Below are 20,653 nucleotides of genomic sequence, written 5' to 3'. Positions count from 1 at the left end.
AAATGTGGAGTGGAGGATGCGGGCATCGATCCCGCTACCTCTCGCATGCTAAGCGAGCGCTCTACCATTTGAGCTAATCCCCCGCCTGCTGCTTGCTTCCTTCCCTTTGCCTTACAGGTTCACTGCACAGTTCACTGACCAGCGGATGAACCAGAGTTCAGGACATTTATTTAGCATAGTATCATCCATATGCAAGATTCTAAAAATCAGGCATATAATTGTGTGCTTAAGCAGAAAACCTTATTCTAAAACACGTTACCACACTTACACTGAACGCACAAAGAGCGTTACGGTATACTACATACTACTGTGAGTACTTTGGTCTAAGGGCAGTACTCATGCTAAGTCACGGGAGGCCTCTAAGCCTTTCCCCTTATGAGACAATTTGATTAAATTGAGGCTAAAAATGGTACACGAAGTCCTTCGAGCCGGAATCGAACCAGCGACCTAAGGATTGCCACAGTTACCATCCACTACAGTCCTCCGCTCTACCAACTGAGCTATCGAAGGCTCCGCCGTGGTAAGGTGTTGCTGACAGCCCTCTAATGCTTACCACAATCTCATCCAGTCATGACCACTGCCTTCTCCCGCTGAAGGAATCTGCCGGGGCCTCACAGAGCTGAAGAAGCCAGACACCCAAAGGCAAGGAAAGGAAGCTGCCCAAAGTTTAGGTTGTCAGCCCAGAACGAAGGCCACACCGGCCCTGAGCTTCCTAGCTTTTTAACAAAATGCTCCCAACGCCCCGCGGTGGTTTCTCCAGGATGGCTAACGCCCAGCCCGCCGCCGCCTCCTGGAGCTCCTGAGCAGCGCTTGTGCGGTGGTGCCTGCACTCACAGGAGCTTTGCGACCGCGACGCGCAAACCCTGCTCGAGAGCCGATGGGCCACTTTGGCTGCTCCTGCTCCACAGTTCCCTCGGCTTCTCCGGGCGTGTTCTCCTGACGCGAAGGACATTCGCTCAGCCAATTAACTCAGGTTTTGTCAGGCTCTATTCATCCTGACCAGTGCAAGAGACGGTGACCGCGGGGCGCTGCAGGCTTCGGCGCGGCGCGGGATCCGGCGGCGCCGACCCCCATGGGCCGCCCTGGGATCGCTGGCCTGGCTGCGTGGCCCGAAGCCTCGGGGAGGGGGCTACTCGCCAGGAGAGGGCGGCGGGGCTGCAGCACAGGCTTTCCCGCCCTCGGAAGCGTTCGCAAGCCTGGAGGATTCCCCTGCGGTAGACCTGGGATGGTGGGGGGCGCGCGGTCCGGTGGGTCCCTGAAGCCTCCGAGACCCATGTGAGGTCGGGGTGGGGGCGGCCTTGCAGTGCCCAGTACAGGCCACTGGTCTCCCTTGTAGGTTTTTGCACAGGTCCGCTTACTCTCGGAAATCTTGGGTTCCCCAGGGCCGGGGAAGGGTCTTCTGCCTCGTCTGGGGCCTCTCCCCTGTCACGGTGGATGTCTAAGTGTCCTGCGTGGGGTCAAGGAGTGACCCCACGGGTTCCCCCATCTCCGTCACTAGCCAGCTCACACCTTCGCCTGTCTTTTCCATGTGTTTTTTCCACAGTCTTTTGCTCACCGGGTTTTTAACAACAGATATAAACCTAAACCTCAACTCCTCTGTGAAGCCCTGCTTGGTCGTCCCGTGGAGTGGGTGTGCCGGGAGACCTGGCCTCAATTTCCAGCTCTGGGCCAACGTCCTGTGCTACCTTGAGCCAACATCGCCCGCGAATCCAGGTCTGGTGATGCTTTCTAGCCCCTTGCAGCTCCAGCATTTGATGGGTTCTCTCGGGCTGAGCTTTATATCCGAAGTTTCTAGATATAAAGGTGTGTCAACATTTAGATAGAAGAATATAGAAGATCTGCATTGAAGGAGTGGCCTGCCCCTCCACACCCGTGGGCGTTTCTCGTTAGGTGGAACCAGAGACTTGAGAAAAGAAATGAGACACAGAGAAAAAGTATAAAGAAAAAGTGGGCCCAGGGGACAGGCGCTCAGCATACAGAGGACCCACACCGGCACCGGTCTCTGAGTTCCCTTAGAATTTATTGATAATTAACATCTTAAAGATAAGGGAGTGGCAGGACAATAGGATCACTGTAGGGAGAAAATTAGCAGTAAGACATATGGATAAAGATCTCTGTGACATGGGTAAGCACAAAGGAAAATGCTGGGCCTTGATACGCCTATGCAAACATGTCCATAAACCTTTTAGCAGCATTGCTCCAGAAAGTCTCACCAGCAAGTCCCACCTTATGCCTTAAGGCGGTTTTCTCCTATCTCAGTAAACAGAGCATACAATCGGGGCCTCACACCGAGATGCTCCATTGCCCAGGGACGGGCAGGATTTTTAACCAGCAAGCTGCCTTCAGGCACTTGTTTAACAAAGACACATCCTGCACAGCCCAAAATCCATTAAACCTTGAGTCACCACAGCACATGTCTGTTGCAAGGACAAGGTTGGGGGTAGGGTCACAGATTAACAGCATCTCAAATACAGAACAAAATGGAGTCTCTTGTGTCTACTTCTTTCTATATAGACACAGTAACAGGCTGATCTCTCTTTCTTTTCCCCACATGCATAACTTTTATTATTCATTATCAAAAAATGGCATTCATGGCCAGGCGCGGTGGCTCTCACCTGTAATCCCAGCACTTTGGAAGGCCCAGGCGGGCGGATTGCCTGAGTTCAAGAGTTGGAGACCAGCCTGGCCAACATGGTGAAACCTCGTCTCTACTAAAATACAAAAATAATTAGCCAAGCATGGCGGCGCGCGCCTGTAATCCCAGCTACTCAGGAGGCTGAGGTGGGAGAATCGCTTGAACGTGGGAGGCGGAGATTGCAGTGAGCCTAGATTATGCCACTGCACTCCAGCCAGGGAGACAGAGAGAGACTCTGTCTCAAAGAAAAGGCCGCACGCGGTGGCTCACGCCTGTAATCCCAGCATTGTGGGAAGCCGAGGTGGGTGAATCCCCTGAGTTCAGAAGTTCGAGACCAGCCTGGCCAACATGGAAACCCCTTTTCTACTAAAAATTAAAAAAAAATTAGCTGGATGTGGTGGCGCATGCCTGTAATCCCAGCTACTTGGGAGGCTGAGGCAGGAGAATCGCTTGAACCCGGGAGGCGGAGGTTGCAGTGAGCCAAGATCGTGCCACTGCACTCCACCTTGGGAGACAGAGCAAGACTCCATCTCAAAAAACAAATAAACAACAACAACAAAAAACCTCTCAACAGACAGAAGTCCAGGATCAGAAGGCTTCAGGGTGAATGCTAGCAAACATTTAAATAATTAACACCAGTCCTTTCTTTTTCTCAGATCACTAAATGAAGGTAACACCAAAATGAAGGTAACATCAATCCTTTCAAACCGTTCGAAAACATAGAAAAGAAGGGAATAGTTTCTAATTGATTATATGAGACCAGCATCATTCTGATGGCACAGCCAGACAAAAAGACCACAAGAAAACTACAGATCAACATCCCTTATGAATATTGATGCAAAAATCCCCAACAAAATATGAGCTAACTGAATCCAATAGCGTATTAAAAGGAGAATACTATGACCAAGTTAGATTTATTGAAGGAATGTAAGGGTGTTCAACATAAGAAAAATAAATCAATGTAGGCCGGGCCTGGTGGCTCACACCTGTAATCCCAGCACTTTGGGAGGCTGAGGTGGACAGATCACCTGAGGCCAGGAGTTTGAGACCAGCCTGGCCAACACAGTGAAGCCCCATCTCTACTAAAAATACAAAATTAGCTGGGTGTGGTGGTGCACGCCTGTAATCCCAGCTACTCGGGAGGCTGAGGCAGAAGAATTTCTTGAACCCAGAAGGCAGGGGCTGCAGTGAGCCGGCCACTGCACTCCAGCCTGGGAGACAAAGCAAGACTCCATCTCAAAAAAAGAAACAAAGAAAAATAAATCAATGTAATATACCACATTAATAAAATGAAGGAAAAAACATGTTATCTCAATTGATGCAGGAAAGGTACTTGACAGAATTCATCACCCTTTCAGGAAAAGTAGAAACTCAGAAAACGAGAAATAGAAAGGAACTTCCTCAGCATCCTCAACGTGATAAAGAACATTTAAGAAAAACCCACAGCTGGCCGGGCGCGGTGGCTCAAGCCTGTAATCCCAGCACTTTGGGAGGCCGAGACGGGCGGATCATGAGGTCAGGAGATCGAGACCATCCTGGCTAATACGGTGAAACCCCGTCTCTACTAAAAAATACAAAAAACTAGCCGGGCGACGAGGCGGGCGCCTGTAGTCCCAGCTACTCGGGAGGCTGAGACAGGAGAATGGTGTGAACCCGGGAGGCGGAGCTTGCAGTGAGCTGAGAGCCGGCCACTGCACTCCAACCTGGGTGGCAGAGCAAGACTCCGTCTCAAAAAAAAAAAAAAAAAAAAAAAAAAAAGAAAAACCCACAGCTAACATAAAACTCAACGGTGAAGGCCAGGAACAAGCACGAAGGTCAGGAGCAAGACAAAGACGCCACTTTCGCCGTTGCCACTCAACATTGTACTGGGATTTCTGGCCAGAACAACTAAGCAAGAAAAAGAAATAAAAGGCATCCAAACTGGAGAAGAAGAAATAAAACTATCCCTACCTGCAGATTATATTATGTTATATACAGAAAATATCAAAGAATCTACCAAAAAAAAAAAAAAACTATTAGAAAAAAAAAAACTGTTAGAGGAAATTCAGCAAAGTTGCAGAGAACAAGATCCACATGCAAAAAACCCAATTGTGCTTCTTTACACCAATAATGAACAGTCTGAAAGAAAATTAAAAATGTAACTTCTGGGCATGGTGGTACAGGCCTGTAATCCCAGCACTTTGGGTGGCGGAGGTGGGAAGATGGCTTGAGCTCAAGAGTTCAAGACCACCCAGGGCAACATGCTGAAACTGCATTTCTACAAAAAAATACAAAAATTAAAGGCCGGGCGCGGTGGCTCAAGCCTGTAATCCCAGCACTTTGGGAGGCCGAGACGGGCGGATCACGAGGTCAGGAGATCGAGACCATCCTGGCTAACACGGTGAAACCCCGTCTCTACTAAAAAATACAAAAAACTAGCCGGGCGAGGTGGCGGGCGCCTGTAGTCCCAGCTACTCGGGAGGCTGAGGCAGGAGAATGGCGTAAACCCGGGAGGCAGAGCTTGCAGTGAGCTGAGATCCGGCCACTGCACTTCAGCCTGGGTGACAGAGCGAGACTCCGTCTCAAAAAAAAAAAAAAAAAAAAAAAAAATTAGCTGGGCATAGTGGCGTATGCCTGTAGTTCCAGCTACTCAGGAGGTTGAGGTGGGAGATCACCTGAGCACAGGGAGGTTGAGACTGCAGTGAGCTGTGATCAAGCCACTGCACTACAGCCTGGGTAACTGAGTGACAACCTGTCTCCAAAATAATAATAATAAAAAAAGGCCGGGTGCGGTGACTCACGTCTGTAATCCCAGCACTGTGGGAGGCCTAGGAGGGAGGATCACTAGAGGCCAGGAGTTTGAGCCCAGTCTAGCCAACAGGGAGAAACCCTGGTCTCTACTAATAGGATGAAGTCTGCATCTGTAATCCCAGCTACTCGGGAGACTGAGGCAGTAGAATTGCTTGAACCTGGGAGGTGGAGGTTGCAGTGAGCTGAGATGGCGCCACTGCACTCCAGCCTGGGCAACTGAGTGAGACTCCGTCTCAAAACAATAAAAAATAAATTTAAAAAGAAGAAAAATATTTCCTACCTGGAACCTAAATCTTTCTCTTTGGTGGGAGGCATTGTAACTTAAAATATGTGTAGTAGGCTGGGCGCAGTGGCTTATGCCTGTAATCCCAGCACTTTGGGAGGCCAAGGCGGGCAGATCATGAGGTCAGGAGATTGAGACCATCTTGGCTAACACAGTGAAACCCCGTCTCTACCAAAAATACAAAAAATTAGCCGGGCATGATGGCACGTGCCTGGAGCCCTAGTTACTCAGGAGGCTGAGGCAGGAGAATCACTTGAACCTGGGAGGCAGAAGTTGCAGTGAGCCAAGATCACGCCACTGCACTCCAGCCTAAGAGACAGAGGGAGATTCCATCTCAAAAAAAAAAAAAAAAAAAAAACGTGTAGTAACTTCCACGGAGCTGTCTGGGACAGACTGGGTATCTCCTGGCCTTCCAAGTGAGGTGAGCTGTTAATAACAGCACCCACTCATATAACTGAAGAGTATATCTATGGATGAAGGCTAGGGTATTTGGAAATATATAAACTATGAAAGGTGTAAATATGTTTTATTGTAGATAATGTATAAGATAGCTATTTAAAACAATAGTAAAAGCCACAGAGTGGGAGAAAATATTTCCAAGAGGCATATCTAATAAAGGACTGTTATCCAAAATATACAAAGAACTCTTAAAACTCCACAATAAGGGCAGGCACGGTGGTTCACATCTATAATCCCAGTGCTTTGGGAGGCAGAGGTAGGAAAACTGCTTGAGGCTGAGAGTCTGAAACCAGCCTGAGTGACACAGCAATGTCTACAAAAAAAATTTTTTTTAATTAGCCTGGCGTGGTGGTGTGTGCCTATAGTCCTAGTCCTAGCTACTCAGGAAGCTGAGGTGGGAGGATTGAGGTTGCAGTGAGCTGTAATTGCACCACTGCACTCCAGCCTGGGTGGCAGAGCAAGACCCTGTTTCTTAAAACCAAAACAAACAAAACAAAACAAAACAAAACAAAATCCTCAACAATAAGAAAATGAACAACCCAATTAGAAAATGGAGAAGAGATCTGGATACCTCACCAACGAAGATACACAAATGGCAAATAAGCATATGAAAGATGCTCAACTTCATTACGGAATTGCAAATTAAGTATCTTCATCCACCTATGAGAACGGTGAAAATCCAAAATACTGACAAAACCCAATAAGGATGTATAGCAATAGGAACTCTAATCCACTGCTGATGAGAATGCAAAATGATACAGCCACTTTGGAAGACAGCTTGATGTTTTTCATAAAACTAAGCATACTCTTATCCGATCAATTGTGCTCCTTGGTATTTAGCTAAATGTGTTTGAAAACTTATGCCCACACAAAAACCTAAACACAGAGGTTTATAGCAGCTTTACTCATAATTGCGAAACTTGGAAGCAACCAAGATGTCCTTCAGTAAGTGAATGGATACATTTTGGTACATCCAGACAAGGGGATATTATACAGTGCTAAAAAGAAATGAGCTATCTAGCCATGAAAAGACATGGAAGAATCTTAAAGACAAATTACCAAATGGCCGGGCGTGATGGCTCATGCCTGTAATCCCAGCACTTTGGGAGGCCGAGATCACTTGAGTACAGGAGTTTGAGACCAGCCTGGCCAGCATGGTGAAACCGTGTCTCCACTAAAAATACAAAAATTAGCCAGGCATGGTGGCACCCACCTGTACTCTCAGCTACTTGGGAGGTTGAGGTGGGAGAATTGCTTTGAACTAGGAGGCAGTGGTTGCAGTGAGCCAAGATCGCACCACTGCACTCCAGCCTGGGTGACAGCGTGAGACCCTGCCTAAAAAAAAAAAAAAAATTTACCAAGTGAAAGAAGCCAATCTGAAAAGGCCATATAGTATGATTTTCACTATATGGAATTCTGGAAAAGACAAAACTGGAGAGAATAAAAGATCAGTGGTTCCTTGGGCTCTGGGGGAAGGAGGGAGGGAGGAATAGGTAGAGCACAGGAGATTTTCATGGGAGTGAAACTCTGTATAATGGTGGATACATGCTATTGGACAGTTCCCAAAACCTACAGAGTGTACAACGCAGATAGCGAACCCTAATGTAAGCTATGGACTTACATTATGGACGATGTGTCAATGTAGGTTCATTGATTACAACAAATGTACCACACTGGTGTGGGATGTTGATGGTGGGGGAGGTTGTGGGGGTGGGGGCGGGTTGGGGAGGAAATACATGGAAACACTCAATTTTGATGTGAACCTAAAACTGCTTTAAAAACAGTCTATTCAGGCCGGTCATGGTGGCTCACACCTGTAATCCCAGCACTTTGAGAGGGTGAGGCGGGTGGATCACCTGAGGTCAGGAGTTTGAGACCAGCCTGGCCAACATGGTGAAACCGCCCCTCCACTAAAAATACAAAAAATTTAGCTGGGCATGGTGGCAGGCACCTGTAGCTCCAGCTACTTGGGAGGCTGAGGCTAGAGAATCACTTGAACCTGGGAAGCGGAGGTTGCAGTAAGCCGAGATTGTGCCATTGCACTCCAGCCTGGGGAACAAGAGCAAAACTCTGTCTCAAACAAACAAGCAAAAAGTCTACTCAAAAATTAGTAAGCGATGCACTAACACAGAAAAAGTTACATCAAGGCACATCCAACAACACATTCAAAGTCAACATTTGTATTAATAGGCAGAATAGACAATATTTACTAAATATTCACTCATACCCTGAACAGTGGACACTCCCTCCAAATTCCTTCTTATACCTCAAGTAGAGTGTCAAAACTGTCCAGTATAAAAAGGGGCACATAGGGAAAAGCAAGCCCCTCATAGGGAAAAGCAAGGCCCTTTCTCCCCTCAACAACTTAGATCACTCTAAGTGTCCACTTAAATTCAAACTCCTTTAGGTGAAGTAAGACAGCAAAATGCTCAGAGATCACTGAACTACTGAAATGTCTGTGTAGGGCTGGGCATGGTGGCTCATGCCTGTAATATCCCAACACTTTGGGAACCCGAGGTGGAGGATCACTAGAGACCTGGAGTTTCCTGATTATATCAATCAATGAACCTATAATCAGTGGGACCAGCCTAGGCAACATAGTGAGAGGCCATCTTTACAAAAAATTTTAAAAAATGTAGCCGGGAATGATGGCATGCACCTGTAGTCCCAAATACTCGGGAGGCTGTGGTGTGAGGATCATTGAGCCCAGGAGTTTGAGGCTGCGGTGAGCTGTGATCACGAACCACTTCACTCCAGCCTGGGCAACAGGGAAAGACCCTGTCTCTTTAAAACAAAACAAATGCCTGTGTAATTGACACTGGGTCATTCTGAAATAGGGTAGGGCAGGCATGCCTGGCTCTGTGGGAAACAATCCACCCTGTCTATGGTGGTGGCATTTTGTGAATGGACTGGCAACATAGCAGGCATGAGCTCAGCAACACTATCTGCCTAGTAACATTATCCATTGTAGTAAGTCAGGCTACCCATCAAGCTGCCCTGCTCTAAAACTGAAGTGTGGATTGGACACAAATAACCAGAGGAATCCAGAAATCTGCTGGAGGCTTAGGAAAACAAAAGGAAGTTTCATAGTGAGGTATGCATATTATTTTCAAGTCCACGAAAGAACTGCTAATACGCTGGGCGCAGTGGCTCACGCCTGTAATCCCAGCACTTTGGGAGGCCGAGGCAGGCGGATCACGAGGTCAGGAGATCGAGACCATCCTGGCTAACATGGTGAAACCCCGTCTCTACTAAAAATACAAAAAATTAGCCGGGCATGGCGGCGTGCACCTGTAGTCCCAGCTACTCGGGAGGCTGAGGCAGGAGAATGGCGTGAACCTGGGAGGCGGAGCTTGCAGTGAGCTGAGATTATGCCACTGCCCTCCAGCCTGGGAGACAGAGCCAGACTCCATCTCAAAAAAAAAAAAAAAAAAAAAAGAAAAAAAGAACTGCTAATAAAGTTAGTAAGAGGTAACCATACTCAAAACTGCCCTTCAGCTTTATGGTGTGTTATCGGTTGACCTTCAGCTGTTTGAAGTTACTGTCCAGATGTGACTGAGGTGTCAGCTCCTTTCGGTTCTTCCAGTAACAGCAATAGTTACAGTGTGACTGCCCCACCCGTCAGCATCACTGTCATACACTCTGCTAGCCCACGCTGGTTCAATTTACTGGCTCCGCTTGGACTCCTGTTTGTTGACAGCTCTGCAAAAATGAAACGTCTGGACATCTGGTTTTGCTTTAACGCAGAGCAGGTGCAGTGTTGGACTAGTTCTCCACACAGGAAAAATTTCAGACAATTTCAACACTGGGTCAAAAAACTTTATCTATCGAATAAAGTCAATTAAGCTTAAGCTGTCAGTGTTCCTCTAAGAGGTGGAGACAGCAATTAATCTAAGTTGATGAAAAATGTTGCTCCCCAGGATTTTGGTGTCAGAAGTTAAATGAACCCAGCAAGGTAAATATAGTCACACATTACAAGCCAACACAGCACTGTGGCATCCTTGGTTCGCTGGATGCAGCCTTGGACTTCTAGAAGTTATCACCGAACTTGTCTTCCCTCTGCCATTGCCGACCCATTCTCACAACTGCCACCTTTCTCCAACTTGCCTTGAACACAGGCCAGTTCTCCTGCCCAGCAGTCCCAAAACCTTGGCCCTTTGCCAGGTAGTTCATCTTCTCCGGGAAGATGGTCATGGTTAATTGCCACTAGGAGAGCAAGGGGTCTGCTTGTGGACTAATTCCAGAGGAAAGGTAGCAAACATGAGATGCTGTTGTATTCATGACCTCACTTTGGGTCGATATTTTCCTACATCTGCTACTTTATATTCGAACCACTGAAAAAGAGGAGTGTCTCAGGGCACCATGTGAGAAGGGAAGTGGTAACTGGCCATTATACCTGCTGAGCATCATGGGAGTTTATAAGGGAAGCTGAATCTGCCTTTGAGAGCTGCTAGAGCGTATCTCTAGTACTGCTGACTTGAAACATTCAAGGAAACCAAACTGAGAACTAAGAAACCAGCAGTTATCTAACTTCTCTCTAGTATTACTGACTTGAAACATTCAAAAAAACACATCTGAGAACTAAGAAATCAGCAGAGTTATCTAACTCCTTATAGTCTCAAGTCAAAAATAAAAAGGGGCTTTGGTGAGAACCCTTGGACTCATGTGTCTCTTGGAGTTCTGAATCTTTCACTCACTGCTCTATAAAATGAAGGTCCTGGCAAGGAAAGGACATCTCCTGGTCACTGGCCAAGAATTCCCCTAAGAGATGGCCCCCTGTTTTTCCAAGCATAAAACTATCAAGGCAAATCTGGGATATGAATCAGTGACAAGTCAGACAGTATAATTAGCGTAGCAAGAGAAGTGTTTACAACACTCACCAGGTCAACTTTAGAACCATGGATGTGGCCTTCCCCCACCAGGAGCTTAATTATAGCCATGGCTACAGTCTTCAGGAGGGCAAGGGCCCAAGATTTTGTTATTCTGAACAATAACTAGGGGAATTTCTGTATGAGGATGCAGACAGGAATGCTAGAAATCAAACCTGTGTCCTTTATTCCACCTGGTAGGCATACCCAATAACCACATGCTGAGTCCTGTCTCAGATTGATAGAGGGTTCCCTGGGCCCAAGGCACACAACTACCTGGGCTCTGCTCTCCAGACAGATGATAGGAGGGATGGACAGTGGAGAGAAGCTGAGCCTTGTGACAGAGTCCTCCAGCATGATGGGGAATGGAAAGTTGGAAGAAGTAGGACTATGAAGGAGGAGACAGGGAGGGGCTTAGAGGCATTTGGGGCAGGTTGGGCATTTTGAAGTGAGAGGCATTTCCATCCAGCCCCTCATGTCCACTGACAGCCACACCCAGGCTTCAGGTTGAGGTGAGGCTGCTATTTCCCAATGCGGTGCTATATTCTTCTGGAAGCCCCTTTCCTTCTGCTGTGGCTAGAGCTGTGACCAAGAATGGGAACAGGAGGCTGCTAAAGTCTGGAGAAGCAGGAATCATTTGTCAGAAGAACACAGAAGCCACCTGCTGGGAGTTCTGTCTTTTTAGAGACGAGCTATTTGGGGTTTAGAAATGAGATGGAAGGAAGTGGAAGGCAGAGGGCAAGGATGGAGTTGTGAGAGGCTACCATCACAAGGATGGAGGCTGGGGGCCATGTGCAGTAAGTCCAGAAAGTGTTCAGTGGAATTGTGGGTAGGAGGCTGAGATGCCGCTGGGCCCTGTCCCCACCAAAGATAGAAGAACTGAGGTGGAGGCAACTGGCCACTTGCCTAGGAGAGAACTCAGGCACCAAGTTAAAAGGACTCCCATGAAGAACTGCCACCTTCTACCCGCTGCAGTCTTGGATGGTTTGCCCACGGAGAAATCAGTGGCCAGGGAGGCAGAGCCTACTGCTGGGATATCAGGGCAAGTGCCCAGTCCAAGAAAGCCACTGTAATGTCCTGTAGGCAGAGCCAGATCCAGTGGACAGCCTCACTGAGCTGTGTCTTCATGCAGTCCCACGTCACCTCACCTCTGGAAAGAAAGTGGAACATTTTTGAGTATGCACGTGTGTAGCTGTGTCAACTCTCGGGGCTGAAAACTTAAGATCCACAACCCTCATCCCAGGGTGGTCAGGGATGGGAGCGAGGGGCAGGACAGTGTGGGAGACTGGTCAGAGATGGCTTGTCCCTGGGGCCCGGGAATGGGGCTGCTGGGGATCCTGCTGGAGCCCTGGGCAAAGGTCTCACCTGCATGCCTCATGGCAGTGCTCCTGGGCGCTGGCCAGGGCCTCAAGCAAGAGGTGCCACAATGGCAGCAACACATTCTGGTAGAAAAGCAGGGGCAGCTCTCTCAGATAGCGGAGCAGCTGATTCAGGGAATCAGGGAGCTGGATCTGTAGCTGGACCATGAAGAATGGACGGGGTCAGAGTATCCAGGGAACTGCATCCTGGATCTAAAGACTCAGGCCACACAATGCTGCTCCTGGGAAAACCAGCCCCTTATGTGACTCCCTGTCTCTGACTTACCCTCTGAGAGAGGCTGGTGAGGCTGTCACCAAACCAGGCAAGGTGAGAGGCACAGTGGGCAGAAAAGAAGCTGACTGTGGCATTGGTGTGAGCCCAGGCCAGCTGCAAGCTGGGCCGCACCACGGTGAGCAGGTGAGAGCCCCAAACAGGCAGTGTCTCCTCCAGCCAGCTGTGGAAGATGGAAGTAGGGGAAGAAGGCTGAGTCTCCTCAGGCCCGCTTAGCTCCCAAGAAACAGCTGGGGAAATGGAGGCCGTGGGAAAGGAGAATCACGAGTGCTTCCCACTGTCACCTCCCTGACACCCAGGCCTTCTCTCTCCTGCCTCTCCTCTCCCCTCCCTGGGAGGAGCTCACCTGTAGCCTTGCAGACTGTAGGAGTAGAGCTTGGCACACGCTTGTTGGCTAGCAGGTAAGAAACCAGATGTTCGAAGCAACCGGCCAGTAAGGGAGGCTGAGTAAAGGGGGCCTCTGGTGAGCCAGGAGATGAGAGGGGCAGGGACTGGGGAGACAGACACTATAGGGCCTAGAGCAGGCACAGCGAGGTGCTGGGCAGAGCTTTGTGTGCTCACAGGGCCACAGAGCCAACTCCAGCCTGCTGTGGAGGAAGGCATGCAGAGTTGTCCTTCTCCTGCTGGGCCAGGTGTGCAGGAATGCAGCTGCCGGGTGGAGCCTGGGCTCAGGCTTCAGGAAGCCTCAGGTTGAGGGTCTGCCCTTCTACTTACTAGCTGTGACCTAAAGCTAATTGCTACATCTTTCTGAGACCATTTCCTCAGGAGTTAAAAGGAGGTAACACCTACTCAAATGATACCATAAATATGCAAGCACTTCTATACTGCAAAGTCCTAGTCTAATCTGAAATGGTAGTGTCCTATCTGAGGATAGAAAAATCTGTCTGTAAAGTGTTTACTCTGCAGGATTGAGAACTCGTGAGGACAAAGATGTGTGCTGTGGTGGTGGGGGGGTGGGGGGGTGCTACACATAGCTCTGTGCCCCTCCCATGCCATCCTCACTTGCCCATTGCTGCTTACCCTGGAAGGAGCTGTGTGACCGGATGTCATGGCACAGGAAGCCTACAGTGAAGACCAGCAGCAATAGGAGGAGCCGCGTCCAGGGCAGCCGAGGACCCTGAGCCTGCTGCAACAGGCCCTGGTGGGAGGGGAGCAGGAGACAGTTGTAGAAGCGAGAGGGGCTGGTCTTTGCCTCTGAGGGCAGACCTCAAGCCAGGCCTTCCTGGAAGAGCGTCAAGCCTTCACATTACCCTGGAGGCAGTGGGGGGCTCCACAGACAGGTGGGGCAGGAATGTGATACAGGCCCAACCCGGGTGTGCCGAGACAGAGATGTAAGATAGCGTGTGGGCTGGAGAGGGCCGGGTGCCAGCACCTTGCAGGCCATGTCACAGGTGACGACATCCTGGTTGTTACCGCTGCCCTTCCTCAGCAGCTCCTGGTTGGTAAGCTTGAGGGACTGAATGATTTCTTGCAAAGACTTCTGTACCTATGGACAAGAAAGGTCTGGCCTGTGAGGGAATCCAGAGCTTCCATCCTGCTTCATTTTCCATGCCAACAGGGTCCCTTCTCAGGGAAGGGACAGTGGCTGAGGAGCCCCTACTCAGAACCCAGAATCCAGACAGGGCTCAACCTGCCACGTCCTCCCAGCTCCTCACCTTCTTGGGAATCTGCTCCCAGGAGCTGAGCAAGTGCTCCAGCAGCAGGCTGTGGGGAAAGCACAACCCCTCCATCAGGTGGCTCGTGCGGCCTTGCCCATCCTCCAGTCCTCCATTAGCCCTGGCTCCTTCAGGCTGAAAGACCCTCCACCTACCACCCACAGAGCAGCAGCTTCCTAGAGGTTGCTCCAGCAATGTTCCCACTCAGCCTGAGAGGTGTCAGGCCATGGGACAGTGACCCAGGCTCCCCTTCTGCTTCTAGCACAGGGACAGGCTGGCCCCCCACCCCACCTGCCTGGACTGTGACAGGTGCTTAGGGTACAGCTGCCTCCAGACGCTGGCGCTGAGGGGGTCCACTGTCAGGCACTCGGTCAGACTGCTCAGGAGCTGCACAGCGGGACAGAGGGAGAGGCTGCTGGGGGCATGGGGCTGGCGGAGGGGGAGAGTGCTAAGAGGTGATCCCCTTCCCGTTAAGTGAGGCCACTCAGGCCGCACATTCACCCTAAGGGGTGGAGAAACAGTGTCAAGACTCCAGAAAGCTCTCTGAGAGGCTGTAAAGCGGGAGGTTGGGGCTCCTGAGCTAGAGCTTTGAGCTCAAAGATCACTCATCTGCAAGTGACGGGCATCAGAAACCACCCAGACCTGAATGTGCTGTCCCTTAGGGATCCATCTTCTGAGGGTGAAGCTCGAGTGAGCGGGGCAGGCAGCTGTCAACAGGGAGCTAAGGAAAAGCCTCAGAATGGGCTCTGTGAAGGCAAGGCCTTTGTCAGCATGTAGGGACCGCTGCAGTTGACCCCTGGGGAAGGAGAAGCCTCCCACCATGTCCTCACCTCTTTCTTCATCTCAGGGGGACAGCTAGGGGTGGCTCTGGACAGGAAAGAAGGGAAGTAGGTATGCAGGGTGGAATCCGGCTTTGCTCCAAATGCCAGCACCTTCAGTCGGGGGTAGAGCTGACATAGCTGCTCCTGCAGGCTGGGTGGGGTGGGGAGGAAAGCCAGGCATAAGCTATAAATGGAGCTGTATGATGTGAACCTTTTGCTTGCTTCAGAGCCCATGCCTGCCTGGGGGGAATAGCCACTGAGGACCTTGCAATGGCTCTGAATCTTTTTACCCAAGAGACTCCTTGGAAATCTGTTGAAAGCCATGGACCCTATCCCTAAGAAAATGCCCATATGCCAATCACACTCAAGGGTCCATATAATTTCAAGGTATCACTGTTCCCTTGAAACCTACTCTTGAACTTCTAGGTTGCAAATCTCAGATCTAGGATGGCTGGGGAAGAAAGGATGGGAAAATGTAACGTGGTTCTGGTGCTGGGGTCCCTTCACAGCAGGTGTGCTCCAGAGCAGTCCTACCTGGGTGTCAGGGAGTTGTTCGGCATATAGGCAAAGTCCAGAAGTGGGAAGAAGTCCTTGGGGCCAATCATGCCGAAGCCCTTGGTAAGGTTGGGATGCATCCTGTGGGGATGAAGAAACAGGTTCGCTGGACACCACCACCCATGCCAGCTGTTTTGGTCATGACCCCAGCCAAGCCAACATCTAGGAAAAAGGGTATAAACTCTACCCCATCTGCCAGCCCTTAATAGCTCCCTCTTCTTCCTTCCTCACCATCACATTCTAAGGTGGTGGGAGAAGCTGGTCCTGATTTTCCTCATATCCCTGGAGACCAAGATCACAGCCTCCCATTTTGCTAAAACAGCCATTTGGGACACCCTGAGCCTTCCCCTTGCTGCCCTTCCATTACTCACAGGAGCAGCCGATCCAGGTACGTGATGGCAAATGGAGACAGAGACTTGATGCCCAGCACAGGCAGCATGATCCCCAGCCACACTGTGGAGGTGAAGGTCAAGAGGGAAGCCTCAGCCTTGCACCTATTGGGGGCATCAAAGAGGAGTTTTCTGGTTCTGAAACCCTCCCTCTTTCTTCCCTATTTCCCTGTTACCTTTCAGTCCCTCGGTGAGGTTGGCAAAACCCGCTTGACCCAGGGCCCACATGATGGTCAGACACTTGGCTGGTCGGCTCTGGTGGGACCTCAGTAGTTCCAGGAACTGAGGAGACCGGTAGGGAAGGCAGATTGGGATAGGACAAAACACCAGGAGCACCCCCAAAGACAGGTGGGAAGGGAGATGTCAACTGGAAGAGGGAGGACAGGCCAAGCAAGAGTGGAGCACTATGACCACGTGGTGCAGGGATTGTTTGTGGGCTTCACCCATACTCTGCCATTTGCTGGATGACTGAGCCTAGGAAAGTTACTGAACTCCTCTGTGGCTCAATCTTTTCATTTATAAAAATGGGAAATAATAGCAGTATCTGGCTCCTATGTTTCCAGAGCAGACACACAGTAAGTGCTAATAGTATTACCTATTATTACCAGGCTTATAGGTCTTCCACTATCCCAAACCTGAGTCCAACAATGTAGATTCTGCCCAGCCTCCCCAGTCCTAGCTTCCTGGTGTCCCCACCACCACTGAGAGCTCACCTTGCCTAGGTTTGCAGTGGCAATCTTGGGCTTGTCTTGCAGGATGGCCTGGATACAGATGCGGTAACCATGCAGTGACTCCCCTGGAGAGATACACATTCTCACACCTACTCACATTACTTGGCATCCCAAACCTGAAATCTCCCATTTGTCAGCGGTGAGCCCAGGCCCCAGGTCCACTGACTCCTAACTTCCTCCACCCTTTCCAAAAACAGTGTCAACGTTAGCACATTTCCCTACTGGAAAGAGAACCACTGAGTGGTACTGAAAGCAGGAAAAAAAGGAGGAGGCTCCCAAGATGGTCATCCCTCCCGTGCCCCTCTCACCTGGTGTCTTATCCAGCTCTTGCAGCATGGTGAACAGACAGTGGTCAAAAAAGAGCTCCAGAGACCCTGCTGCCTTCGCCAGCAGCCCTCGGATGATCCCACGCAGCTCCCGGCTCACCAGGCTGTAGGGATAATCTAAGGCCCATAGGCCTCAACGTGAGTGCTAGGACCAGACACCCATCAGCTCTGACAACTGTGGTGCTCTCCCTGAGAATGGTGAGTGGAGGCAAAGGCCCCTGCACTGAGGTTGGGATCCTTCCTCTGAGGAGACCCTGAGGGAGGATCACAGTACGAGGCCCAGAAACATTCACAGTCACGATGATTTGAGACCAGCCCAAACACCCATGGAAATCAAGACAGTGGGGGGCACTGGGATCTGTTATACCACCCTTTTTGAATTTCTTTGAACTTGTCTGAGCTTGAGGAAGCTGGAAGGACTTACCATGAGTATGCTGGCTCAGCGTGGGTTCACTTAGAGGAGCCTGTAGCTTGTAGTTGAGATAGCTGGCCAGGTCCTTCAACCATATGGATGGGTTTCCAGAGAACACGCTCTGGCTCTTATCCAGTTCCTTCTGCAGGGCTGCCACATCCAGCTGCCAGGGACAATCCCCCAACCCCCCACCATGGCGAGTTGTGAGTGAGGGAGTAAAGAACTGGGGTAGGGGTGGGAAAATGGTTGAACTAGGTGGCAGCAGGAAAAAGGGTTTCCGTTTTTAAGCATAAGAACATGGAATGCTGCAATTCTGCTGCACCCACATCTTTAAGTATGGAACAGGACAGCTGAAAATGCTGATCTCAAGGCCCTATCCTCTCAGGCTCTCCACATGTTTAAGAGGAAAACAGAGGGCCAGGCGCAGTGACTCATGCCTGTAATCCCAGCACTTTGGGAGGCCAAGGTGGGCGGATCACCTAAGGTCAGGAGTTCGAGACCAGCCTGGCCAACACAGTGAAACCCCGTCTCTACTAAAAATACAAAAATTAGCCAGGCGTGGTGGCACGCACCTGTAATCCCAGCTACTTGGGAGGCTGAGGCAGGAGACAGAGGTTGCAGTGAGCTGAGATCACGCCACTGCACTCCAGCCTGGGCGACAGAGGGAGATTCTATCTCAAAAAAAAAAAAAAAAAAAAAGGAAAACAGAGGACAAGATAGAAAATGAAAGATCAGTATTTCCACAGGACAGAGAATCATAACCAGTTTCTCCATCTCCTCCCTGGTGTTCCTGGGTCTTCAAGGCTTTCCTCTTACCAATCCATGCTTCCCTATAAAGTTTCCATTTCCTCTCTATTCTAACTGCAGGCATGCTGTTCCCCCGGGGTTTCCATCTTCTCCTGAACTCCTGCTCTCAACCCTTAAGTGTTCTAATTTCATAGGATCTCAGCTGTCCATCCACCTCCTCCTCTCATCTTGACTACATCTCAAGCCCCCGTTCTTTCTGCGTGTCGTGTCTAGGCACACTCACAGCTTTCAGTGCTTCCTCCAGGCTGCGGAAGCGGCCCTGCTTCTGGTTTTGGTTGGGAAGAGTTGCCACCTTCTTTGGCTGCTTCTTGTTCCCTGGTTTCTTAGGCTCCACAGCAGGGGGTGGGACCTGCTCCTTATTCTGCCGCTTCATGATATTCTCAAAGCCCCGCTCATAAAGGGTGCTTGTGGTCTGGATTGGAGCTGAGGTGAAGATAGGTAGAGAAAGGCAGGCCACCCTTGAGTCCCCAAGGCCTCACCTATCAGTGGTCCCTTTCCCCACACTGCCACCTAATTAATCTCCAGGGAAGAGCCTGTCTCAAAGCCCCTTCCTCTTGGGCTGCTTAAAGAGCAGGGCAGGGTGTTCTCCTGGTAGTTTCTTTCGTTACAGCTCTTGAGTCTATAGGCTCTTTCATAAAGATGGGGCAGTTCTTTATTAGACAAATCAGAGTATGTAGGAACAGGCAGAGAGGCTGGATATAGAGGTTTGCCTTATTCAGTGAGTGGCTACTAGTCTGGAAAGACAGGCTTTTTCCATCTTGATCCTACCCTAACGCCTCTTGGTTCCGACATGACAACTCTATAATCAACAAGTGGCAATCTTTCTCCACTCCTCAGTGGAAGAACCAGGTGTCACTTATAATTTCTGGTGAGTGTTGAGTGTGTGGCAGTCATTTCTCCCACTGCTTGGCCTCCTGTCCCTTCCTCCATGACCTGCTGGTTACCTAAAGAGGGGGCACTGTGTATAATGATCCAGGGTGCCTCTTCCCAGCTCAGACACCTGCCCAGGGAGGCCGGCTAGGTCCCTGGGCAGCTGGGAGAGTGTGTGCAGTGAACTGAGAGTCTGAGGACCGGAATCCTGGCCCCTCTGACACATGACCCTGGACAGGGTGTACAACTTCACTGGGCCTCAGTTTACTCATCTGGGAGGTAAGGACCGCAACCTTCCCTGGAGCTGTCCGCCTCCCTTGAGGCTCCAAAGAGACAACGCAAGGGTGGCGCTCCGGGATGTGCCTGCGAGCTCGCGCCCAGGTTCTGGGAGCGGCTCGCTGCGACCCTGCCGGACAGGCCCGGGGTAGGCGCCAGGCAGGGTGGGTACTCACGGGTCAGGTCGTATTTCCACACTCCATTTGCTTCCCCGAGCGCCCGGCGGTTCCTGCCGCCGCCTCGGCCGCCGGCGCCGGCCCCAGGCCGCCGGCCCTTCTTCACCAACTCCCAGCGCCCCACGCCCGCCGTCGTGGCCGCCATGGCTCGGAGCCCTCCCGCCTCAGCCACTTCCCCTGCTTTCCGGTCCGGCGCTGGCGCGCCGCACTCTGCCACGTCTCCTCGCAGGACCGCGCGCCCGGCGCCCAGCGCCCGCCGCAAGGCAGCCTGGGACTTGTAGTCCCTCTCCTGGGCCAGGCTCTCTCGGGCGAGGAGCGACTGGAAGAGGCTCCCGTGGCAGCCTGCGGTCCCCGCCCAGGCGAAGAGGCCGGAAGGAGAGGGGATTCCCTTCTGAGAACGTTCACTGAGCGCCGATGTGAAGGCCACGGCATCGAGAGACTTGGTAGAACTGTTTCTGTTTTTGTTTCCTTTATTGATCAATTGATTGATCGATTGATTGACAGGGTCTCGCTCTGTCGCCCAGGCTGGAATGCCCAGGCTGGAATGCGGTAGCGCGAGCCCAGCTCACTGTAACCTCCGCCTCCCAGGTTTAAGCGACTCTCGTGCCTCAGCCTCCTGAGTAGCTAGCTGGGACTGCAGGGTCCCGCCGCCACGCCCAGCTAATTTTTGTATTTTTAGTAGAGACGGGGTTTCGCCATGTTGGCTAGGCTGGTCTCGAACTCCTGACCTAAAGTGATCCACCCGCCTCGGCCTCCCAAAGTCCTGGGATTACAGGCGTCAGCTGCGGCGCCCAGCCACTGTTTTTCTTTCCTTTCTGGTACAGCTGGAAGGATGGGATGGAAGTAGTGCTCCTCATCTCTGGGGAGAGTTTGAAGATTGAATGCTTCCTTTCTTCTAGGAAAGTGCTGGCTTTACTGCTGCTAGTGATTAAACTTCGGGTTTAATGGGC

The 20,653-nt window shown here is 50.7% G+C and overlaps 1 protein-coding gene and 2 non-coding genes across 4 annotated transcripts; all 3 read right to left on the bottom strand.

Annotated features, from left to right (window-relative positions):
- Positions 1-10: 10 nt before the first annotated feature.
- On the bottom strand, positions 11-83 carry TRNAA-AGC. Its single transcript has one exon. It is a non-coding gene; the product is annotated as a tRNA-Ala (tRNA).
- A 336-nt stretch (positions 84-419) lies between these two features.
- TRNAY-GUA lies at positions 420-510 on the bottom strand. The gene is given in 2 exon segments: positions 420-455; positions 474-510. It is a non-coding gene; the product is annotated as a tRNA-Tyr (tRNA).
- Positions 511-11,198: 10,688 nt separating this feature from the next.
- TMEM214 (transmembrane protein 214) lies at positions 11,199-19,955 on the bottom strand. Of its 2 annotated transcripts, XM_010371261.2 has the most exons (17): positions 19,704-19,955; positions 18,605-18,804; positions 17,587-17,737; positions 17,145-17,279; positions 16,819-16,901; positions 16,282-16,387; positions 16,088-16,169; positions 15,696-15,797; positions 15,171-15,312; positions 14,636-14,727; positions 14,341-14,389; positions 14,058-14,171; positions 13,706-13,823; positions 13,032-13,128; positions 12,680-12,848; positions 12,401-12,552; positions 11,199-12,185 (listed from the first exon to the last, which is right to left on the bottom strand). In XM_010371261.2, the coding sequence occupies exons 1-17, from the start codon at positions 19,846-19,848 to the stop codon at positions 12,059-12,061; spliced, it is 2,064 nt and encodes a 687-aa protein (XP_010369563.1). In that variant the 5' UTR covers positions 19,849-19,955; the 3' UTR covers positions 11,199-12,058. The 2 variants fall into 2 exon arrangements, 1 of the variants encoding a protein (XP_010369563.1); XR_004054189.1 differs by lacking the exon at positions 13,032-13,128.
- Between the last annotated feature and the right edge of the window lie 698 nt (positions 19,956-20,653).

The sequence above is a fragment of the Rhinopithecus roxellana genome, chromosome 17 (assembly GCF_007565055.1).
Source record: "Rhinopithecus roxellana isolate Shanxi Qingling chromosome 17, ASM756505v1, whole genome shotgun sequence".
Taxonomy (NCBI): domain Eukaryota; kingdom Metazoa; phylum Chordata; class Mammalia; order Primates; family Cercopithecidae; genus Rhinopithecus; species Rhinopithecus roxellana.
The sequence above is the reverse complement of the archived record's forward strand: the minus strand, read 5'-3'. Positions and strand labels throughout refer to the sequence as shown.

Excerpts from the sequence above, each read along its gene's own strand:
- TMEM214 (XM_010371261.2), bottom strand. The coding sequence starts at position 19,848 with ATGGCGGCCACGACGGCGGGCGTGGGGCGCTGGGAGTTGGTGAAGAAG. Across the intron at positions 17,280-17,586 it reads GCTGAGCCAGCATACTCATG|ATTATCCCTACAGCCTGGTG; the intron begins GTAAGTCCTTCC and ends TATGGGCCTTAG. Across the intron at positions 15,313-15,695 it reads AACAACTCCCTGACACCCAG|CCTGCAGGAGCAGCTATGTC; the intron begins GTAGGACTGCTC and ends CACCCCACCCAG.